An 18,674-nucleotide genomic window follows, 5' to 3' on the forward strand; every position below is an offset into this window, starting at 1 on the left:
TGAACTGGACCAGCTGTAAACAAGTTTGTATTTATTATTTATACACACATACGTAAATGTACCTCCTCTTTCAATCATGACATTTCTAGAAGTTAAATACTGTGAGAGAAGTTTGAAAATGCAAGTAGATAATAAATTATCGGGGCAGTTTTTTTAAGTTAAACTATTAGTTTTTAACCAGCGCGTAAAAAAATACGGACTGACAGATAAATAACAAAAAAAAAGTAGCCTCCTCTTTCACTCCTGCGAAAGTCCCGTCAAAATCGATTCAGCTGTTTCGAAGATTAGCCCGTACAAACAAATAATCATGTTACTCGGCGCGTGGAACGCCCCAAAACGTTCCTTTACGCTCCAAGCCGCGCCGACCCCGTTTCACGGAACGTTAATCGCTATTCCACGCACCTATCGCTTCCGTGAAAAGGAGCCAAAGGACGAGTCTTCCTGTTCTAGCCTGCGCCGACGAGCATTGGCAGTCCACGCGTCATGTAAAGCCCCTATTATACGTCGCGTGGATTATCGATCCACGCTCCATGTAACGCGATCAGCGCGGTTTAAAGCGGACAATGCCGAAATGCGCTGTGTAAAGGTCATGTACGACGCGTAGAGCGCTGTGAAAAGAAAAAAAAGACAATAGCACGCGTCTGTTTGCTCCATGCCGCGCCGAACCTGTTATGCGTAGCATGAATTGGCAATCCACGCGTAGTATAACGTGGAGTTAATATGGTCTTAACAGGGACTAAAATCGTTCCTGAAAACCTCTTCTTCAAGTTTGTAAAGCCCCATCGAAATCGGTTCGTTTCGAAACGAAATTTTTTTGAAATAAAAATAAAGTTAAAAGTAGTTATTTCGATGTTATAAACAGAATCTTCAGTTTTATTTATATGGATGTCTAGATACACAGGACGCCATCCATGAAAGAACAGAGAAATCACTGGTTTTTTTATAAGTAGATATTGCACATCAAACATTTCATTCATAAAAGCTGTTGACCTACCATAATGTTATGTAATGTTCAAGTCAAGTTTTTAGCTACTAAAATTTCGAAAGATAAGGTCTCAACGTATGCAACCAATAAAACTTACTACGAGACACGTACTTGTTTATTGACTTTTTAATTACTTATGGTATAATTAAATTCTGTTAAACATCTGCACATTTTTAGTTAATTAAAAGCAAAAATAATTTAATGCAGTCATTTAGAATTTAATATGTACCCAGATTTTACTTTTTAAGTTATACTGAATGATTTTAATAACGTATTTATTTTACAACAGGGTACCTAATATTTACTTCCACTACTTAGAAACTTTTTAGGACTGTTAAGACTAGGAAGTGACAAATTAAGGGATCCAATTTTTTTAAATAATTTTAGTTTAAGCTCATAATTAATTACCATAATAAAGAATGTATAGCAATAAGTGTTGAAATGTCAACGTAATACAAAAGTAAATTACAGGATAAAGCTTCTTTCTGATAAAATTGGAGTAAAACATTTCAAAAACAAGACTATATATCTTATATCCTAGCTCTTGCTAATAAAATATTCAACACTGCTAATTGTTTTCCTCTAAATCACGTATAATCAGCCAGTTAAAATTCGTCATTACAATAAAAAAATCAAAACATGGTGTAGTTAATTTGTATTCTAATCATTTTTGTAATTTGTACAAGCTTTTAGACATGATCGTGTTAATAAACCGAATTATTTCAGCATGATACATACCCACGTGTGTGGCTTAGCTACTGTAAGGAAATATTTTCTACAGTAAAATGACGTAACGTTTATTGGGTTAACGTGCCAAAGGAGTGACTTCCTTAAAACTTAATGGCCATAAAATTTAATTTAATTTATTCTCATTATGTAAACGACACAAACTGCTCTTCTTACATTTGTATAGAATACATAATCTTCAACTGATAATTTCTTTACAAGATACAAATTAATAGATATATGATTTCGCGAATAATAAAAGTAACGCTTTAATTACAAATAATATTAATTTTATGGTTAGTAGGTACTCCATCACTAGCTGTCATTATTGCTAATAAGTAAATATTTCAGTTAACACATAATTATCAGTTGAAAATTAGAAAATAATAAAGAGTAGCACATTGAAATTTTAAGTATAGATAGGTACTTATGTACCGCATTTTTTTTGTAGACTACTACATGAAAGCTACCCTTATATCATGTAAATTAGTCTAAACTAGAGATGCACCAGATAGGGATTAGGGATAACCGAGTACCCGGCAAAACCACTGCGATTAATGATTCATGTGTTCTTTCTGGCGAGCTCTCCATTAAACACCAACCTCAGTAACGTCTCAAATCAAGTCCCGTTCAAAAAATCGTTAAAACACTAAGCCAACGAAATTTTAATTCTTGCTTGGCGAATTTTTAACGAAAGGGTTGAGTTGAAACCGTTGAAACGAGCCTACAATGTTCTTAAACACTAAAAGTCACACTGGATGAATCCATAATTTTCTTACCAATGTTTTTTTTGTATCGATTGTCTTTGAGCATGCCATTCTCAGAGCTCATGAATCCCAAATAGATAGCGAAGTTCCATCTACATTATAGTCAGTATAGCACCGTCAATGGATTGGAAATTAGATATCTACCCGGGTGACGCTATTGTGTCTAAAAAACTTCGGAAGAATCTATGTCATCATCATCACAAGGTCGTCAGTCCTAAGGCTGGTTGGACACGCACCTTCATCTTATCTGTCAGCAATAATGCTGGATAGTTATCTGGTGTTTTTGACTTTGGGTAAAATAAAACTACTGTCATATTTGGTAATAGTCAAAAGTGGATAAGATCATTAGGCGAAAAGAAATAGAATCTTTTAATTTTTATTGATAACTTATTGATTTCGGTACTGCTATCGTGCAATTCCAAGGGTTAATGATGAACTTAACAATAGTAACATTAAAAAGTAAACGCAATGTAGAATTTTGTTTCAAAGACGTAAAAACAATTTTTTATTCTTTGATTATGCTTGTAGGATATCTGAAACGGCCCTTTTAGAAAATAAATTGCATATTGTATATATTTTTTAGTTTTTCACCAAGAGCAATTATGGAAGATAAAAAACACTGAAACTGATGGGTAACTAATCAAGAAAATAGGTAAAATAGTGCCCAGCTCAATTTGTACCTGGTTAATGAAGTGTGCTGCAAATGAAATAAAGAAAAAGCAGTAAACATTTTTAAAACTATTTATTATACAAACCCTGTAGAAATAGAAAAACTTATTAGTGCATAAAATACACAAACTATCCATTACATTTTTAACTACTGCTAACAGTACAATCGTCACTGTAAAACTTATCGAAAACAAGTGCTACCTTTATTCTCACGGGTCCTGTTCCTTTTCTATATTAGCTTTTGCAGCTAACACGTTATATTAATGTATACATATTATAAAATTTACATATTTACAATATCCTTCTTCGCCTCATCTAATAAGGTCCACTTTGGCCTGGAGGACCATAACTTCCCGGAAGACCTGAAGTACCTGAACTGCTGAAACTTCCAGTTGGAGCACCAGCAGCGGAACCACCGGTAACCACATTCGTACCTATACCACCCGCACTACCCACTAGACCACCGGTAGCCACACCACCACCACCACCACCGACAGCCTGCTTCGTGGCCTTGTAACGAATGAAGTAAACTTCCGGTTTGGACGGTGGTGTAGGTGCAGCTGTTGGAACAACGATGTCCTCCGCAGATTCGGGCTTTTTGACTAAAACGTAAACCAATGTCTTCTCTTCAGATCGTTGCTGCGAAGCAATGATAGAAGCAGGTGAAATGGATGGAGTTGGGGCTTTGATGAAAATAATTTTGTAATGTTTTTGAACTGGACCAGCTGCAAGGACTGGAGAGGGTCTTAGTTCTTCCGGTTCAGGGGGAGCGACGTGAACGTAAATATGTTTTTGGACAAGCGTTTGACCTCCTCCTATTATACCACCACCACCACCACTACCTCCTAAGACTCCTAATCCAGATAGTCCACCCCCGATACCGGATATTCCCCCTGAGATGCCTCCTGTTGATATTCCAGAACTACCACCTAATCCTAATCCTCCAGAACTACCACTTAATCCTCCAGAATTTCCACCCCCAATGCCAGTTAACGAACCATGAGCGTTTATGCCTAAATTACCACTCTGAGATAAACCGACGTTGGCTCCAATTCCACCCCCAGCAAGCTGACCCACTCCAGCACTTAATCCAATATTATTGCCAATTTGAGTGTTAAGTCCCGTTGTAAATCCTAATCGCCCACCTCCACCTGAGGGAGCTCCATAATTTCCAGAGGGTGGATTGTAACTGTACTGAGGTCGACCTTGCACAAATGCCACCACTGCGAACTGTAATTTAAATTATTTAAACAAAACAAATATTTATTGTTACTCATTGCAAACGTACAAAGTTTTTGAAGTATTTCAAGTTATTTTACTTACCAACAAAAGGGTCTTCATGTTTAGAACTATATAACAATGAGTACCAAAGGTATCTGGCAACAAAAGGCCAAAGGACTTCTTTTATACCGGAGTCATCTTCATCGTCATGTAATCAAATCCCCGCCTTAAGAAGACATCTTTGAAACGAGACGCTGGCTTAACATTTAAACAAGTGAAATTCGGGTCATAACCTCTGCGTTAAAATTTTGGCTGCGTACCTATGCGTGTATTTTAAAAAAAAACATGCCCGTGTAAACATATTTAAAGTGCAGGTCTTTACAAAATTATTCAAATGATCGCTTAATGGCAATATATTACGTATTTTTTATAAGCATGTCATGCAGAATGAGACTCGGAGTTTCTAGGTTTCCGGCAGTCGCCTAAAATCGATTCGAAATTTATTTTATTTCAGAGAAAGTTATTGCAGACAACTCCTATATATACACTTGCGTGGTAGATCCCGTAACACATTGACATTAAAAACTTGTTTTCACTATTCATACGTCTCTCTTGTCGGCATTGTTATAATTCACGGAAAGAAGAGAAATTAAAAACCAACAATTTTAGTTTTATGGGTACAAGCCTTTAACACACAGACATTTAAACTAACATAAAAGAAACCGATACATTTAATACGACAATAATAACTTTTAATGGCTAAAAGAAAATGCACACAACAAAAGAGTATAAATTATTAATTCGTTTATTTATTACTGACACTATTGGGTACACGGGTACCTACTATTAAATAATGCTAGATTTTCATGAGACTATTTTTAGGATCGAAGTTGTTCATTCTATTTTAAATTTAATAGAATTTTTGTACTTATTAGAAAATCAATTGTTTGGTGGTATATGATTTCGACCAACAGAAAGAAAAAACGAAATTTTTAATTAAAGTTTTTAGTAGATATTAATATATTTTCTTTACTGTTAATGATTTGTTCACTATTCATTAAGCGTATTGAATGTTAAGGGACGTTTCGGTCACTGCGATCTTTATCATATTATTAGTAGTAGTTACCTATAAAGCAGAAGAAAAAACATGTTTAACATTGGAAAAATGAAAGAAAAAGAAAATATTAATTGTATAAATACATTTATTTGTCACCGTATTTAAATGCAAAACACACTTGTATAAAATAATTACGTAACTAGGCTTAAAAAAACTCACGACATGGCAAATATGTACAATGATGACGAACATTATGCGTACTATCACAATCTCACAGGTCAGTATGTTATGGGTCAATCCCATACCCGTAGTATCCTTAAAGACTATGGTAACTTTTAATTAATTAGATACTGCTATTTTTATAACTTATTATCTAATTCTTAGTATGGGCCACTCTTGCCAGGGGGTCCGTAGCTACTTGATACTCCAGCACCGCTTGAGCCGCCTCCGAGACCACCAGCGTGTCCACCTCCGAGTCCTGAACTGCCGCCGATACCACCAGCGTGTCCGCCTCCAAGCCCCAAGTCTCCACCAGCACCGTGGGCAGAATTAGCGATAACACCAGCGCCAGTTGTACCACCGATATCAATGGCACCTGCACCTCCTCCAATGCCGCCTCCGATTCCTGCACCACCTCCGATTCCAGCACCTCCTCCAATACCAATACCGCCTTCCTTCTCGGTCTTGTAACGAATGAAGTAAACTTCAGGTTTGGACGGTTGAGTTGGTGCTGGAGTGGGAATGTGGATTTCTGGAGCTTCTTCCGGTTTCTTAACCAAAACGTAGACGAGGGTTTTTTCTTCGTTTTGAGGTTGAACGGGTATGATGGGAGCGGTGGGTGCAGGGGGAGCTGGAGCTTTAATGAAGATGATTTTGTAATGTTTCTGGGATTGCCCAACTGGGATAACTCTTGGGCCAACGGGTGCTTCTTCGGGTTCTGGTGGAGGTACGTGAACGTAAATGTGTTTTTGGACTATGGTAGCACCGCCAGCATCACCACCGGCGAATCCACCTCCTCCGGATAGTGCTAATCCACCAGCACCTCCTCCGAAACCGGCACCACCTCCAAGTCCTCCAGCTCCGAAACCTCCTCCAGAGCTAAGTCCAAGACCTCCTCCAAGCCCTCCTCCAAGTCCTCCACCGAGACCTCCTCCGAAACTACCACCACCACCAAGACCGCTTAGTCCAAGACCTCCGCCGTGTCCTCCACCGAGTCCTCCGGCAAATCCGCCAGAAAGACCACCACCATGTCCACCGCTAAGACCTAGACCACCGGCGCCGCCAGGGGCACCATAGCTAGATGATGGTGCAGAGTAGCTGTAACCACCAGGTGCTTCTGGACGACCTTGGACGAAAGCGACAAGTACGGCGGCGAGCTGTAACACGACAACAACAACAACATCAACGATGACACAAATTTACCGTTACTATGCGACTATTTATGTATCAAATGGCGCCGAAGAGGCAAAAGTTACTTTCACTGATAAATACTTACCACGAAAGCTCTCATGTTGGAATCGAATGAGTAACCGGTATGTTACTCGATAAGAAACGAAAAGTGATTGATACGTCTGCAAAACCAGAGCACCGTTATATAGCTCATCTTCGCGTCCCCACTAGGGATCATCCTCTAACAACGAGGCGAATGTGTTTGCAATTAGGCGTTAGTTAGGTGGTAAAAAAATAGGGTCATGTCCTCTCACTATCTAAACGATGGGCCACAGAACGAATCTGTATCAGATGGACCGTTGGCGGAGCGTTCCTGATCCAGTCAACCACTTCTTCTCCTCATAAACGCACAACACAGATCTTAACACCAAACACGGCACCATCTTCATGTCATCCTTATGCATGCATTTCGTGATATCATAAAGCGGCACGAATACTTGTGAACCGTGTTCAATAATAATTAAATTCGAAGTGTCGAAGTGAACGTAGTACACCTTATGCAATCATCGAACAAACGACGATAATCAACTGTGTATTAGAGAAGTGCGATGTTTGAGATTTAATAACATACTAACCATTAATTGAATTTTACACACATTAATGTTTTCAGAACGAATATTTTCGTTTCAGTACCGTTTGTCTAAGTTGTTTATTTTGCAGTTTACGTAAGATATCAGAAATATTCCCGTAGATAGAGGTAAATAAACTTTTGATAAAAATGGTCATATTATGTAAATTAATGTTTTGAATACGGCTCATGTTGCGCCGGCTAATCCGTTTTCCTTACGATTAAAATGTTATCGTCCGGTTGTCAATTATTATTGTTCGTTAAATAAAAAGCAATTCAGAGTAAAAAAAGGTATCTACCTATCTTATATTTAGATATAACGGATTTAGGAAATACAATATTTTATTGCTTTTCTCGTTTCTTGTTATCATGAATTCCGAAAGTCATCACACAAAAGAGGTAGCTGTAGATCAGACTCAGTTAAAACAGAAATTTGATAAGCTACCTTAATTCTAAAATTAAATATGGTTCCTCTGGAAATCGATACAATGGAATCATTATGAATAGGTAAGTAAATAGGTATTATCAGATTTTATAGATTCAGCCAATGTTTGATGATGATGTTTGTTACTTATAATACGAAACGTCTGAAGTACTAATGAAATAGATTTTACAATATATTATTCTTTGTAATTTTTGATCTGCTTTGAAAATGATAAGTATAATACCTCAGTAAGAATTAAAATACCCATAATGTTATGTAATGTTCAAGTCAAGTTTTTAGCTACTAAAATTTCGAAAGATAAGGTCTCAACGTATGCAACCAATAAAACTTACTACGAGACACGTACTTGTTTATTGACTTTTTAATTACTTATGGTATAATTAAATTCTGTTAAACATCTGCACATTTTTAGTTAATTAAAAGCAAAAATAATTTAATGCAGTCATTTAGAATTTAATATGTACCCAGATTTTACTTTTTAAGTTATACTGAATGATTTTAATAACGTATNGTTTGCAATTCTAGAACATATTTTTTACCTTTTAATTGATTTAGATTTTCGTTACAAAAATATGTACGATGTTAGATACGATGAATAGCAAACAAATCAAATTAACGCGGAAAAATCCATAAAGTTAATTATAATAATTAATGTCAGTTACGTTTTTCTTCGAAAAGAAACACAAATTTAAAACTTACTGATCTATTTTTAGAATGTAATTAAGAAGTTGTCTGTTTTGAGGTTTTTATACAACCGAGATTGCTAAAAATAGAAGCTGTTCTTTATCATAATCTAATTCTTTAGAAAACCAATTCCAAAATACATACATACGTATATTGTTCAATGTTAAATTTTTTGACAATCGCTTCTTGATTTTTTAAACAGGCAATTGCACAACTCCATCTTCGTTTACCTGAGAAACGACACTGAGATTTCAAGTGTTTCCTTCAATAAGTGCAAACAATAAATAAATAATTAGTCTGTTGCAAACAGGGGAAGCTTTTACAACAACGAAAGTTAATAATCCTTTATTAAAGGAAACAGGTAAGCATTTTGGCTCACTCAATGTACATAAAATATCTAAAGACTTGTAATGTAATTATGTATTTAAATATTAAGGGGAAAATGCAAATTATGTTTTGTACACATCACTGATTAAATAAACATTTTTTGTTAACGGAAGTTGTATAATTTTAATTGTATTAATACTTAGAAATTATGACGAAACTGTTCTCGCAATTTCGCGAATATCTATTAAAAGAAATATTTCATTATTGCCTATTCATTACCACGAGAATATGCAATAGTGACCTTACAAATAAAATTTTTAATTTTTTAAACCGTTACCTACAACAATATATCGATGCCCTGTAGATCCATTCACAATAAAATTTTAAAATATGTATATATGCATACTTAAACTTTTACAAATCTTAACCATAAGAACCACAAGATTCAACGAATTATATATTAAATTATTAAAAATAATCAAGAATCAACCTAAAAGATGGAAGATATAGAGTTATTTGGAGACAAATTGGAAATAGAAATAGGAATAAAGAAGGCCAGAGAAATGTAAAGATAAGTTAATGATAGGAGAGAATGGAAGTGCGTGTCCAACAGGTGTTTGGACTGGCGATGGAGATGATACACCTATAGGAAAATATAGCTGTTAGAGTGGTGATGGGATGCCAAGGGTGTAACCTAAACTTTTGGATTTCACAAAAAACAACAAAACCAGTAGCAACTAAATTACTTACTTTACAAGGTAGAAAAAAATGTGAAAACCTTGCCGTTATATACTAAGAGATCTGTTAGTATTAAATTACAACACGGAAAAAATGAAAAAGGAAAATTCACCTAAATATTAAAGCGATATTTACAATTTATCTCACTAGCCCGTTGCTTCGTAAGCGAAAATTACAATTTGGACCCGAATTTGTAAAGATAATATCCCAGCAGAAATAAATTTACTAGGCATTTTAGTTGAATTTACATTTAATTAAGAAACTTGAAAAATTTTAAAAAAGCATGTCAAAATTGAGATTATTACAAGTTACCTAATAAATTGTACTATTTCTACGGCATATTAAGTCATTTACAATCGAAAATTGTAATTTTTGCTTTGTCATAAAAATTTAGTTTTCTCCGTGATTAATGAAGTACTTATTCAACATTTTTCTGTTTTTATTTATTTTCCGAAATTTGTGTTTAAAAGATATCACACAAAAGAAAGTAGACGTAAATGAGATTAATGTATTGAATACTATTTTTTCTGAAGTACTACTACTACTAATCAGTAAAAATCACGAAAAAGTCCTAAAATTCCCCCAAATATAACAGAAACGTTAAACTTTAACAGCAACAATATTTCAGGTTAAGAAATGCTGCTATACGTATACAAAATTTTGTCTAAACATAAAGTAAAATGATAACAAAAAACCATTTCGAATTGATATCATGTTAACACAAGCGATATGTCGTAATTCAGCCCGTGTGTCAGTTCCGGCTTCATGTTTGGGTTTTACCATACGCAACCGAGGAAAGCTCTCTTTTCCATATTCATCAGGCAATTATACGATTTTACCAGTGTATTTAAATTCCATTCAGGGCCAAAATCGATGAGTACATGGAGCCAACAGTCTTTCACGTTATGATAGAAATGCTTCGACGATATACAAAGAATAAAATGAAAGTCAACAACACGACTGTTTTAACCAACGAGGAATTTTTATGGGGTCAGTGAAGGGTGCATAATAATAATGTCATATACAAAAGAGAATCTTCCTGTTGGCAGATAACTAACTGATTTAAGTTGAACGTTTATCCGATACAATAAATTAGGTAAATGCAAATAATATAAAATTGCGGGTCTTGTTAGAAGAGAAAGGATGGAGTTGGGGCTTTGATGANGGCCATTCTTCAACAGCCCCACTAAAGGTCGGAAGCGTTACTGTCGGTAGTTTGACACTTAGTTCATTATTTTGTTGAATAATTTGAGGAAGTGCCGGTTGTATAGGATTTCTTGCTGGTAAATTTGTCGTATTGAATTCTCTTAAGAATTTTCTAGCCTTGCCCTTAACCTTGTTGTAAAAAGTTTCATATTCTTCTCGTTTTTCTATTTCTTCTGGTTGTATTTCTTCTATTTGATCTTGTATGTCATAAAATTTTGCAAAATTTAATTCTAATGTTTCGAGTGACGTTTGCAGATAGTCAGGATCACGAGAGTCAGGGATGTTTTCCCAGCTGTTGATAATTTTTATGAAACTACTTAACGCACGATGTATCGCTGCACGTTTATGATGTAGGCTTTTAAGAGTGGCGACGTCAGTCATTTTGAAAGATAGATGATAAGAATAGGGGTTGGCGATATGAATATAACGAGCTTACCTGCCGATCTTGACTGTGCTACTGGTGAGCCGTGGATAACGCTGCTGGTGAGCCGTGGAAAACGCTGCTGGTGAGCTGTTGATAACGCTGCTGGTGAGCCGTAGATAACGCTGCTGGTGAGCCGTGGATAACGCTGCTGGTGAGCCGTAGATAACGCTGCTGGTGAGCCGTTGATAACGCTGATCACTATAGCCGTATTTGTTAATTTGTCACTGCACTTGGATTCGATTTTTGATTTGATAATAGTAAACAATGTTCGTTACTTGTGAATTGTTCGTTAATGCAATTTAAATGATGTAAACGAATTAAAATCCGGCTCGAAGGACCATATGTTGTAGCAATGTAAGGGCTCGTATCTGCTGCTACCTATCAGTAGCGCAGAATGTTATACTACATATAGCACAACTCCGTACGGGCGCGTATACATTTTGAAATGCCTCTACATAAATTAAAAGAATTTCTCATTGTGTACAAAAATAACCAAAACTCTGAAACCACAAATAGGATTAATTAAGTGTTAATTCTCATTATTAATACGATATGTTAATAAACATTCACCATTGTTTCGTAATTTTAACTGTACACCATAGACAAAAGCAAACCACGGTGACCTGCGAATTTCTTTGCGATTAGTTAAATCTAATGTAAATGTTACCTAATTATGAAGGATATTGCAAGAGAAAAAAGACTTCTTCTGACACAAAATCCGTTACACAATGTTTATTACTATAACTGATGTGTATTTACAGGATACCATGTAAGAATTCCAACTTTTTAATAGCAAATGTGTTTTTTTTTTATTCGGGTTGGTTGTCCGAAAGTTGTTAATGCACCTACCAAAGTAAGAGGTGTTCTACTAACTCGAGAAGCAAACGCTTCTTCTTCAATTATTTTTTGAAGGTCAGAGGCCAAACATGAATACGAAATGGTCATTGCAAAGGTAATTTTATAAAAATAAAAGGTTTTTGTTGGTAGATACGTTATATTACAGCAGTTTTAGATGGTGGCTTCAAGAATACAAAATACAACAATAAAAGAAACCTTTCACCATTACCATATACTCAGATTGCCAACGCTTCCTCGATCCAGATAGATCACCAACAATAGCTAGAAAATTAAATTGAACTTTTGATAATTAAATTTCCTTGAATCCCTGATGTTAGATCGGATGTTAAATAAAACCGTTGCATTAGTAACAATAATTTCTCAAGACGATGCTTTCACTAGAAATAAACAAAACGAAAACTACTTGATAAGCATACAATAATAATAATAACTGAAAAAGTTGTAAAAGAATAAAAGCTTTAAAAGAGTTTTTGTTTTCCAATTAAAATTGGTTATGCTCGCGGGGAATAATAATGTGACTAAAACTTGTATTGGAAACTCAAATTAATATCAAATAGAACCTTTTAATTATAAAAATAGGGTACCAATCCTTCATATGTCTATTTAGAGTTGTGATAACAAATTTTTTGTATTACGTAATTAGGCCAAATCAAGTAAAAAATCATCGTAATAGGATCGTCAATCCTAAAACTGGTTGATAGATTGGTAGGACACCTTCTCAGGCATGAAGATCTAGTTCAGAGACATATTAGATGCACAAACAGGATTTAAGAGGAGTAGAGGTAGACCTAGATCAGATTACTCTTCGCAAATAGTTGTGGGATGTTCTAATGTTAGGGAAATGCGAAGATTAGCTCAGGATAGGAAGGAGTGGAGGTACGTGTTCAACCAGTCTTAGAACTGACGACCTTATGATGATGATGAATACTTCCACATTTTTATCTGCGGTATACTCATAATTCGCCTGTAACATCACATTTCGATCTTTTTACACTATGGCCACCGTCTACGTTTCGCACCCCTACAGAGCCGTGCATTATCCTTCCATCCTGAATTATCTAACTTCCTAGATAGATACTAAAAACCACAGACTTCTTATAATTGTTAGTTCCCTATTTTTATATTTACACTTTCCTTATATATTCTTCCTTTGGGTACTAATACTTCTGTTTTACTTTTATTTATTTTCATATCACACCCACTCTTCCGTCAATAACGACTTTTATTGAAATCACATTGAAAAAAATGACCCATTCGAAAAGATAATTCCATACTAGAAGTCTAGACCAGACCAATAAAAAAATATTTAAAAGTTATTAGGTATAAAAAATAATTTGTAGTGCATTTTCTCTCAGGAAAACCTGCACGCTTAAATTCGGAAAACATGTAGGCATGCATCTATGATCCAAACAAATTCGGATTTTAATTAAAGAAATCATTAATAAATGTAAACGAGAAAAGTAAATAATGAATGAATGTTAATGAAATTTATTCGTCACGTGTGTGATACATAGAGCACATCGTATCCGGAATTAAATTAAGAGGAACGGCATCTTCCACTAGGTGCTCACCAGTTTTTAACACCAAAAGTGAAACTAGTTTACGATGCAACACAAGTCACAGTTAGTTTTTTTAATAACAGAGAAACTTAAAAGAAAATATTATGAGACATCTTTATACACTTTCAAGTTTCTAAAAACTATTCCCTAGCACCAGTTCAGATATTATAAATATGAGCAACCTATTAGGACTTTGAACATTAATAAGTCACCTCAAGTTACCGGACAAAATGTAGGTAACGTTTGAAATATTATTAACATAAAATAAGAAAACCTTTAAGAATTTATAAAAATAACTGACAAGCAATCGTTAAATTTATTTTTCATGTAAATAACTATTGTAATTATTTAAGAAGAGAAACCGAAATCAAGTTACTACCTACATGTATTTTGATAATTCATGAAAGTCGACACCTAAATGGTAATACATCAGTCATTTTTTGGATAACATTTGTTTCTTACTACCTATTATATGTATCCTTAAAGCTGCCAAGAATATTAATAAAATTTACGTAAAAATTTGCATCAGAAATACACCAGATAACGATTTTACTGGGTATCCAACCCATCTTTAATTTGTATCATGGAATAGTAGTTACAGATATTCTGCAATAAATGAATGCCGCAGGGAGCGATCGATAACGCCAGAAGTCAAGAGATTTATTTGTGGATTTGTTTTAAGACAAAGACTAAGGAAAGCGGGTTATCTGGGAGTCACGCCAAAATTTCCGGATTGGTAAGCACTTTTTGAGATAACCGACTTATGAGCTTCTAAAAAAAGTTGTTTTTCTTTGTCAAGGGTTACATACTCACAACGTTTGCGTGCACGGCTATTAGTATCAATGACTTCTCGTACTTGATATCTTGTAATGAACCAATTATCGTAAAACCAAGCGTAAAAGCAGCACGAGTGCGAAAAAACACTACCGACTATAAAACCGGCAGATGGTATTTTCTCCACCAGTCATCAGTGATCTGATTTTCTTCAAAACACGTATGCATCATGACGTTATGCGTGTATACTTGTAATTTATGGGAACATAAAAGATAAGTTGTCGCAAATTACAGTTCAAGAACGTATTATTGCTAAGCGGAACGCTATTTTTTTTGCTTTGATTTTTTTTGCACTGGTTAATGGTTTCAAGAAGCGAGATATGTCTTTCAACTATCTACCGTAATTAATTTGTACAAATAGAATATGTACATTCTATCTACATATTTGTATTATTATTTATTAATATACATAGAGGTTTGCATCATTTACAGGAAGATAATCCCTAGCTTTCCCTTAGCATTATATAGTGACATTTTCCTACAGAATACTTCCTCCTTATCATAAGGCCGTCAATCAGGTTAGACACGCACCTCCACTCCTTCCTATCATGAGCTAATCTTCGCATTTCCCTAAAACTAGAACATCCCACATCCTTAACTATTTGCAAATAGTAATCTAATCTAGATCTATCTCTTAACTCCTATTTTTGCCTTTAATATGTCTCTGACTAGACCTTCAAGCCTTAGAAAGTGTCCCACCAACCTATCTCGCCTATTTACTTCCTCCTACTAAGATAAAATAATAGTTATATGAAATTTTGGTTACTAGATAAACAGGTACTTCTTCATTTTTCATTAAAATTTATGAGCAGTTTTCAAATAAGTGCGTTAAGTATGTTTAANTTATATAAGAAAATTAATAACTATAATAAAAAACGATGATTATTTATAAAATCTATTTATAATTTACCACTTCAGGTAGACAAAGCGCTTAACTAACTAGGAATTATAAAATCACCTATCTATGTAGCATTTTAATTTAATAAAGATTGCTATCTGAAGCATTGATTTATGTTTCCCGTTCAAAAAATACCCACAATTATATTAACCATTTATTACAGGTGGGTGTGCCATTACTCTCTCCGTAAAAGGATTAGCCTGTACACCCATGGATATCAAACAAAGATATGCAAATCTGCAACTTTTGTTCAGTTTCAATTACATAAACGACTCTTTTATTGGAAGTTATTATGTAAAGTGCCATTGCCTTCGTTTTGCTTAGCAGAGGAATTAATCAATTAATAGTTCTTATCACGTCTTCTAATGGCCGAGGTATAGATATAGATCCGATGAGATGATAAAAATAAAAACTTAAGCAATAAATCAAATTTTTAAGTGGGTAATAAAGAAATCTAAAAATTTAGACAAGTATTTGAAAATGTCAAATTTAACACATTTTATTTAATTTATTTGTACATCTGCATGACGATCTTCTCATAAGTTAATAAAAGACTAGAAAAACTGAGTTTCTAACGAAAAGGGTGTACTTGCAGTATTTTATTACAGCAACTCATTTAATCTATGTGGGACAAAGCAGTCATACTCCAAAAGATGGAAAATAAGAACACTTCAAAAAAGGCAACTAAAAAATGTATAACATTATTGAGTATTAGTGCCTGGTGATAAATACACTTTGTGGAAGTTTATAATTTTCTAGAAAAAAATTTGTATAGGCAAACCTAATCCAAGATACCTTGTTGAAAAAAAATTTCACCCATTCCTTCTTACTTATTCTCCTATATCAAACAAAATATGTCGAAACCTTTTGTGAATTGATTATCACACTAATAGGTTTACGAAATTAAGTTAAATAAAACATTAAATTTCTTTTGTGAATAGTTTATCACTTCACCTATTAAGCTATAATTAACATAATTTTTATAAACAAAGAAATGTTACGTATAGTTTTCGTTTTATAACCGAAGGTAAAGCCACCAAAGTGGTAAACAAATAAAAGTTCACCAGCAACCAATAAAAAAATTATGAAAAGTCAACAGCTTAGAAAGTGAAAAATTCTTTTGTTAATGAATTAATATTTTATTTTAAAGACATTACACGCAAAACATTCACCTGTGTTTTTGACAATTTAATGCAATTCATCAATTTCAGGAAACTGTTAGAACCATATGGTATCTATATAACACATGTCTGTAAAGACGGATGAAGTAGTTTATTGGTATGATTTACGTGTAAAATTTGTTCCCTGTAATATAAACTCTGTAGATTGATATTATCATACACATATACCGTAATTTGTAAGACATAAACACAATGTTATATGCTGTAAAACCATAAAAATGATACCTACAGTAGATAAATGCATAGAAATTTCAGTAGTGGACAGAAATAATACCTTTTATAGGTACGTACGAGTCTTAAACCTGAGAGTTATCGTTTATAACGAAATCGGATATAACGTGCTACAACGTCTGTGATAAGTAAAATGTACATGTTTTTGTATATTATATGGTGTTCATATATAACGGCATACTGTCGTTGTTATAAACGACATCCACTGTAATTTCAATTTTTTATTAACAGAAATATAAAATCCTCTTTGAAAATATTTCCAGATTTTCCTTCACTTCACATTAACTTGGACCGTATCGTCGAAATTAAGAAATATGAATGCCGTTCGCGAGTAATTTCTTTAAGTTCACCGAAAGCAAGTTGCTTTGAGATGTTCTTAATTAATAATATATATTACATTATGATATCGCAAAAAAACAACATACCAATGAGTATGCTTGATAGATCAAAGCTATCGTATATGTATAGGTAAGTTGTAATATCTTGTTAATTGTATATGTAAGTCCTAATTTTTGCAAAAGTCAGATCAGGCAAATATATTTTTCAGGTAGATTTATGATCAATTTGAGAAGAAGAGTTTCTTGATGAAATTTAGAATACATTTGACTTTATTGTATCTTCCTTGTTTCATATAAAAGCTTTAATTTAAATAAGTTTGTTGTGCTTTACTACTATTTCTTCTTACTTATATATTTTTACAAATCTTTATAACTTGCTTCTGTTTTCAACTTTAGTGATTAGCAAAAACACATAAATATCTAATTTTTTAACTATTCTTCAGTTCTACATAACCCGATCATAGCTACCTCTGATTATACCACTCTATTTTCGTTTATGTATTTGTTTTATGTCACTATATTAAACATATCAAAAAGCAATCTTGCACCAATTTATCACTTTTGAGTTCGTTTGACAGCAAAAGCCTATTTTTTAAAATTTGTTCAACAGTTACAGTGGAATTCGGGTGTAACGACGACGAAGGACCACTGTAATTTCGTCATTATATCCGGAAGTCGTTACAGGCAAAGGTAAAAAGATACAGACGCGTATGAATACTTTTCACCATTTTTCAATTGTGAATCGATTTTTGCCTTTATTTGATAACAGTAAATGTGCATCTAGGTTTTAGGAGTCATACTTATTTTCAAAAGTTTACTACACACTTGCTACTCAGAATATCACTTTGTAACTGAACCATTTTAATGTAATCGGTTATCTGGCTAGCATTTATAAACAATCGGTAAAGGTTACCACATTTGTTGATCATCTGTGTGGATGTAAACAAAAGATAAAAAAGCTTCGGTTGGTATATCTGCATGGGATTACTAGGGATTTGTTACAAATGATCCATTAAAAACAGTCGCCACATTCGAACTCGGTGCTACACCCGAAGTCGTTATAGCCGCATGAATTTAGTGCTAAAGTATGCTTTAAATTCAAGGCACTTAATTTTAATGTCGCTATAGCAAAATGGCCGCTATAACCAAGGACGTAACAAATGAAATCCACTGTATTTGTAATTAAGCACAGAATGACCTACCTGGAAATCGACGGGACTTTTAATATCAAAAGAATTTCTGAAGGACTCACCTGAAACAAGAAAAAAACTGAAATGAATAGAAGTGTTTAAATATCGAATTGGTCGTTAAATAATCACAATTGCATCATTAAAGTTTATTCATGACAACGTTTAGCCTTTTTTCCTTAATACCAGAGGAACGCGAACGTAATGTAATGTCTAATAAGTACGTGTAGGCAGAAGTACTTATATTTTTTAATGAAAAAAAAAATCGTACATTTCGCAATCCTCTGTTCAAAAGGGTACCTAATAACGGCGTAATGACAAT

The 18,674-nt window shown here is 34.0% G+C and overlaps 2 protein-coding genes across 4 annotated transcripts in view; both read right to left on the bottom strand.

The window, feature by feature from the left end:
• The window catches only part of LOC108737373 (protein gone early-like), a 129,355-nt gene that overhangs the window by 23,710 nt on the left and 86,971 nt on the right, over window positions 1-18,674 (bottom strand). The window lies entirely within an intron of this gene.
• On the bottom strand, window positions 3,206-8,024 carry LOC108737365 (PE-PGRS family protein PE_PGRS16-like). The gene is made up of 4 exons (XM_018470184.1): window positions 6,921-8,024; window positions 5,809-6,801; window positions 4,471-4,548; window positions 3,206-4,377 (listed from the first exon to the last, which is right to left on the bottom strand). Exons 1-4 carry the CDS (start codon window positions 6,933-6,935, stop codon window positions 3,463-3,465), a joined length of 2,001 nt encoding a protein of 666 aa, XP_018325686.1. The 5' UTR covers window positions 6,936-8,024; the 3' UTR covers window positions 3,206-3,462.

The sequence above is a fragment of the Agrilus planipennis genome, unplaced genomic scaffold (assembly GCF_000699045.2).
Source record: "Agrilus planipennis isolate EAB-ADULT unplaced genomic scaffold, Apla_2.0 scaffold159, whole genome shotgun sequence".
Classification (NCBI taxonomy): domain Eukaryota; kingdom Metazoa; phylum Arthropoda; class Insecta; order Coleoptera; family Buprestidae; genus Agrilus; species Agrilus planipennis.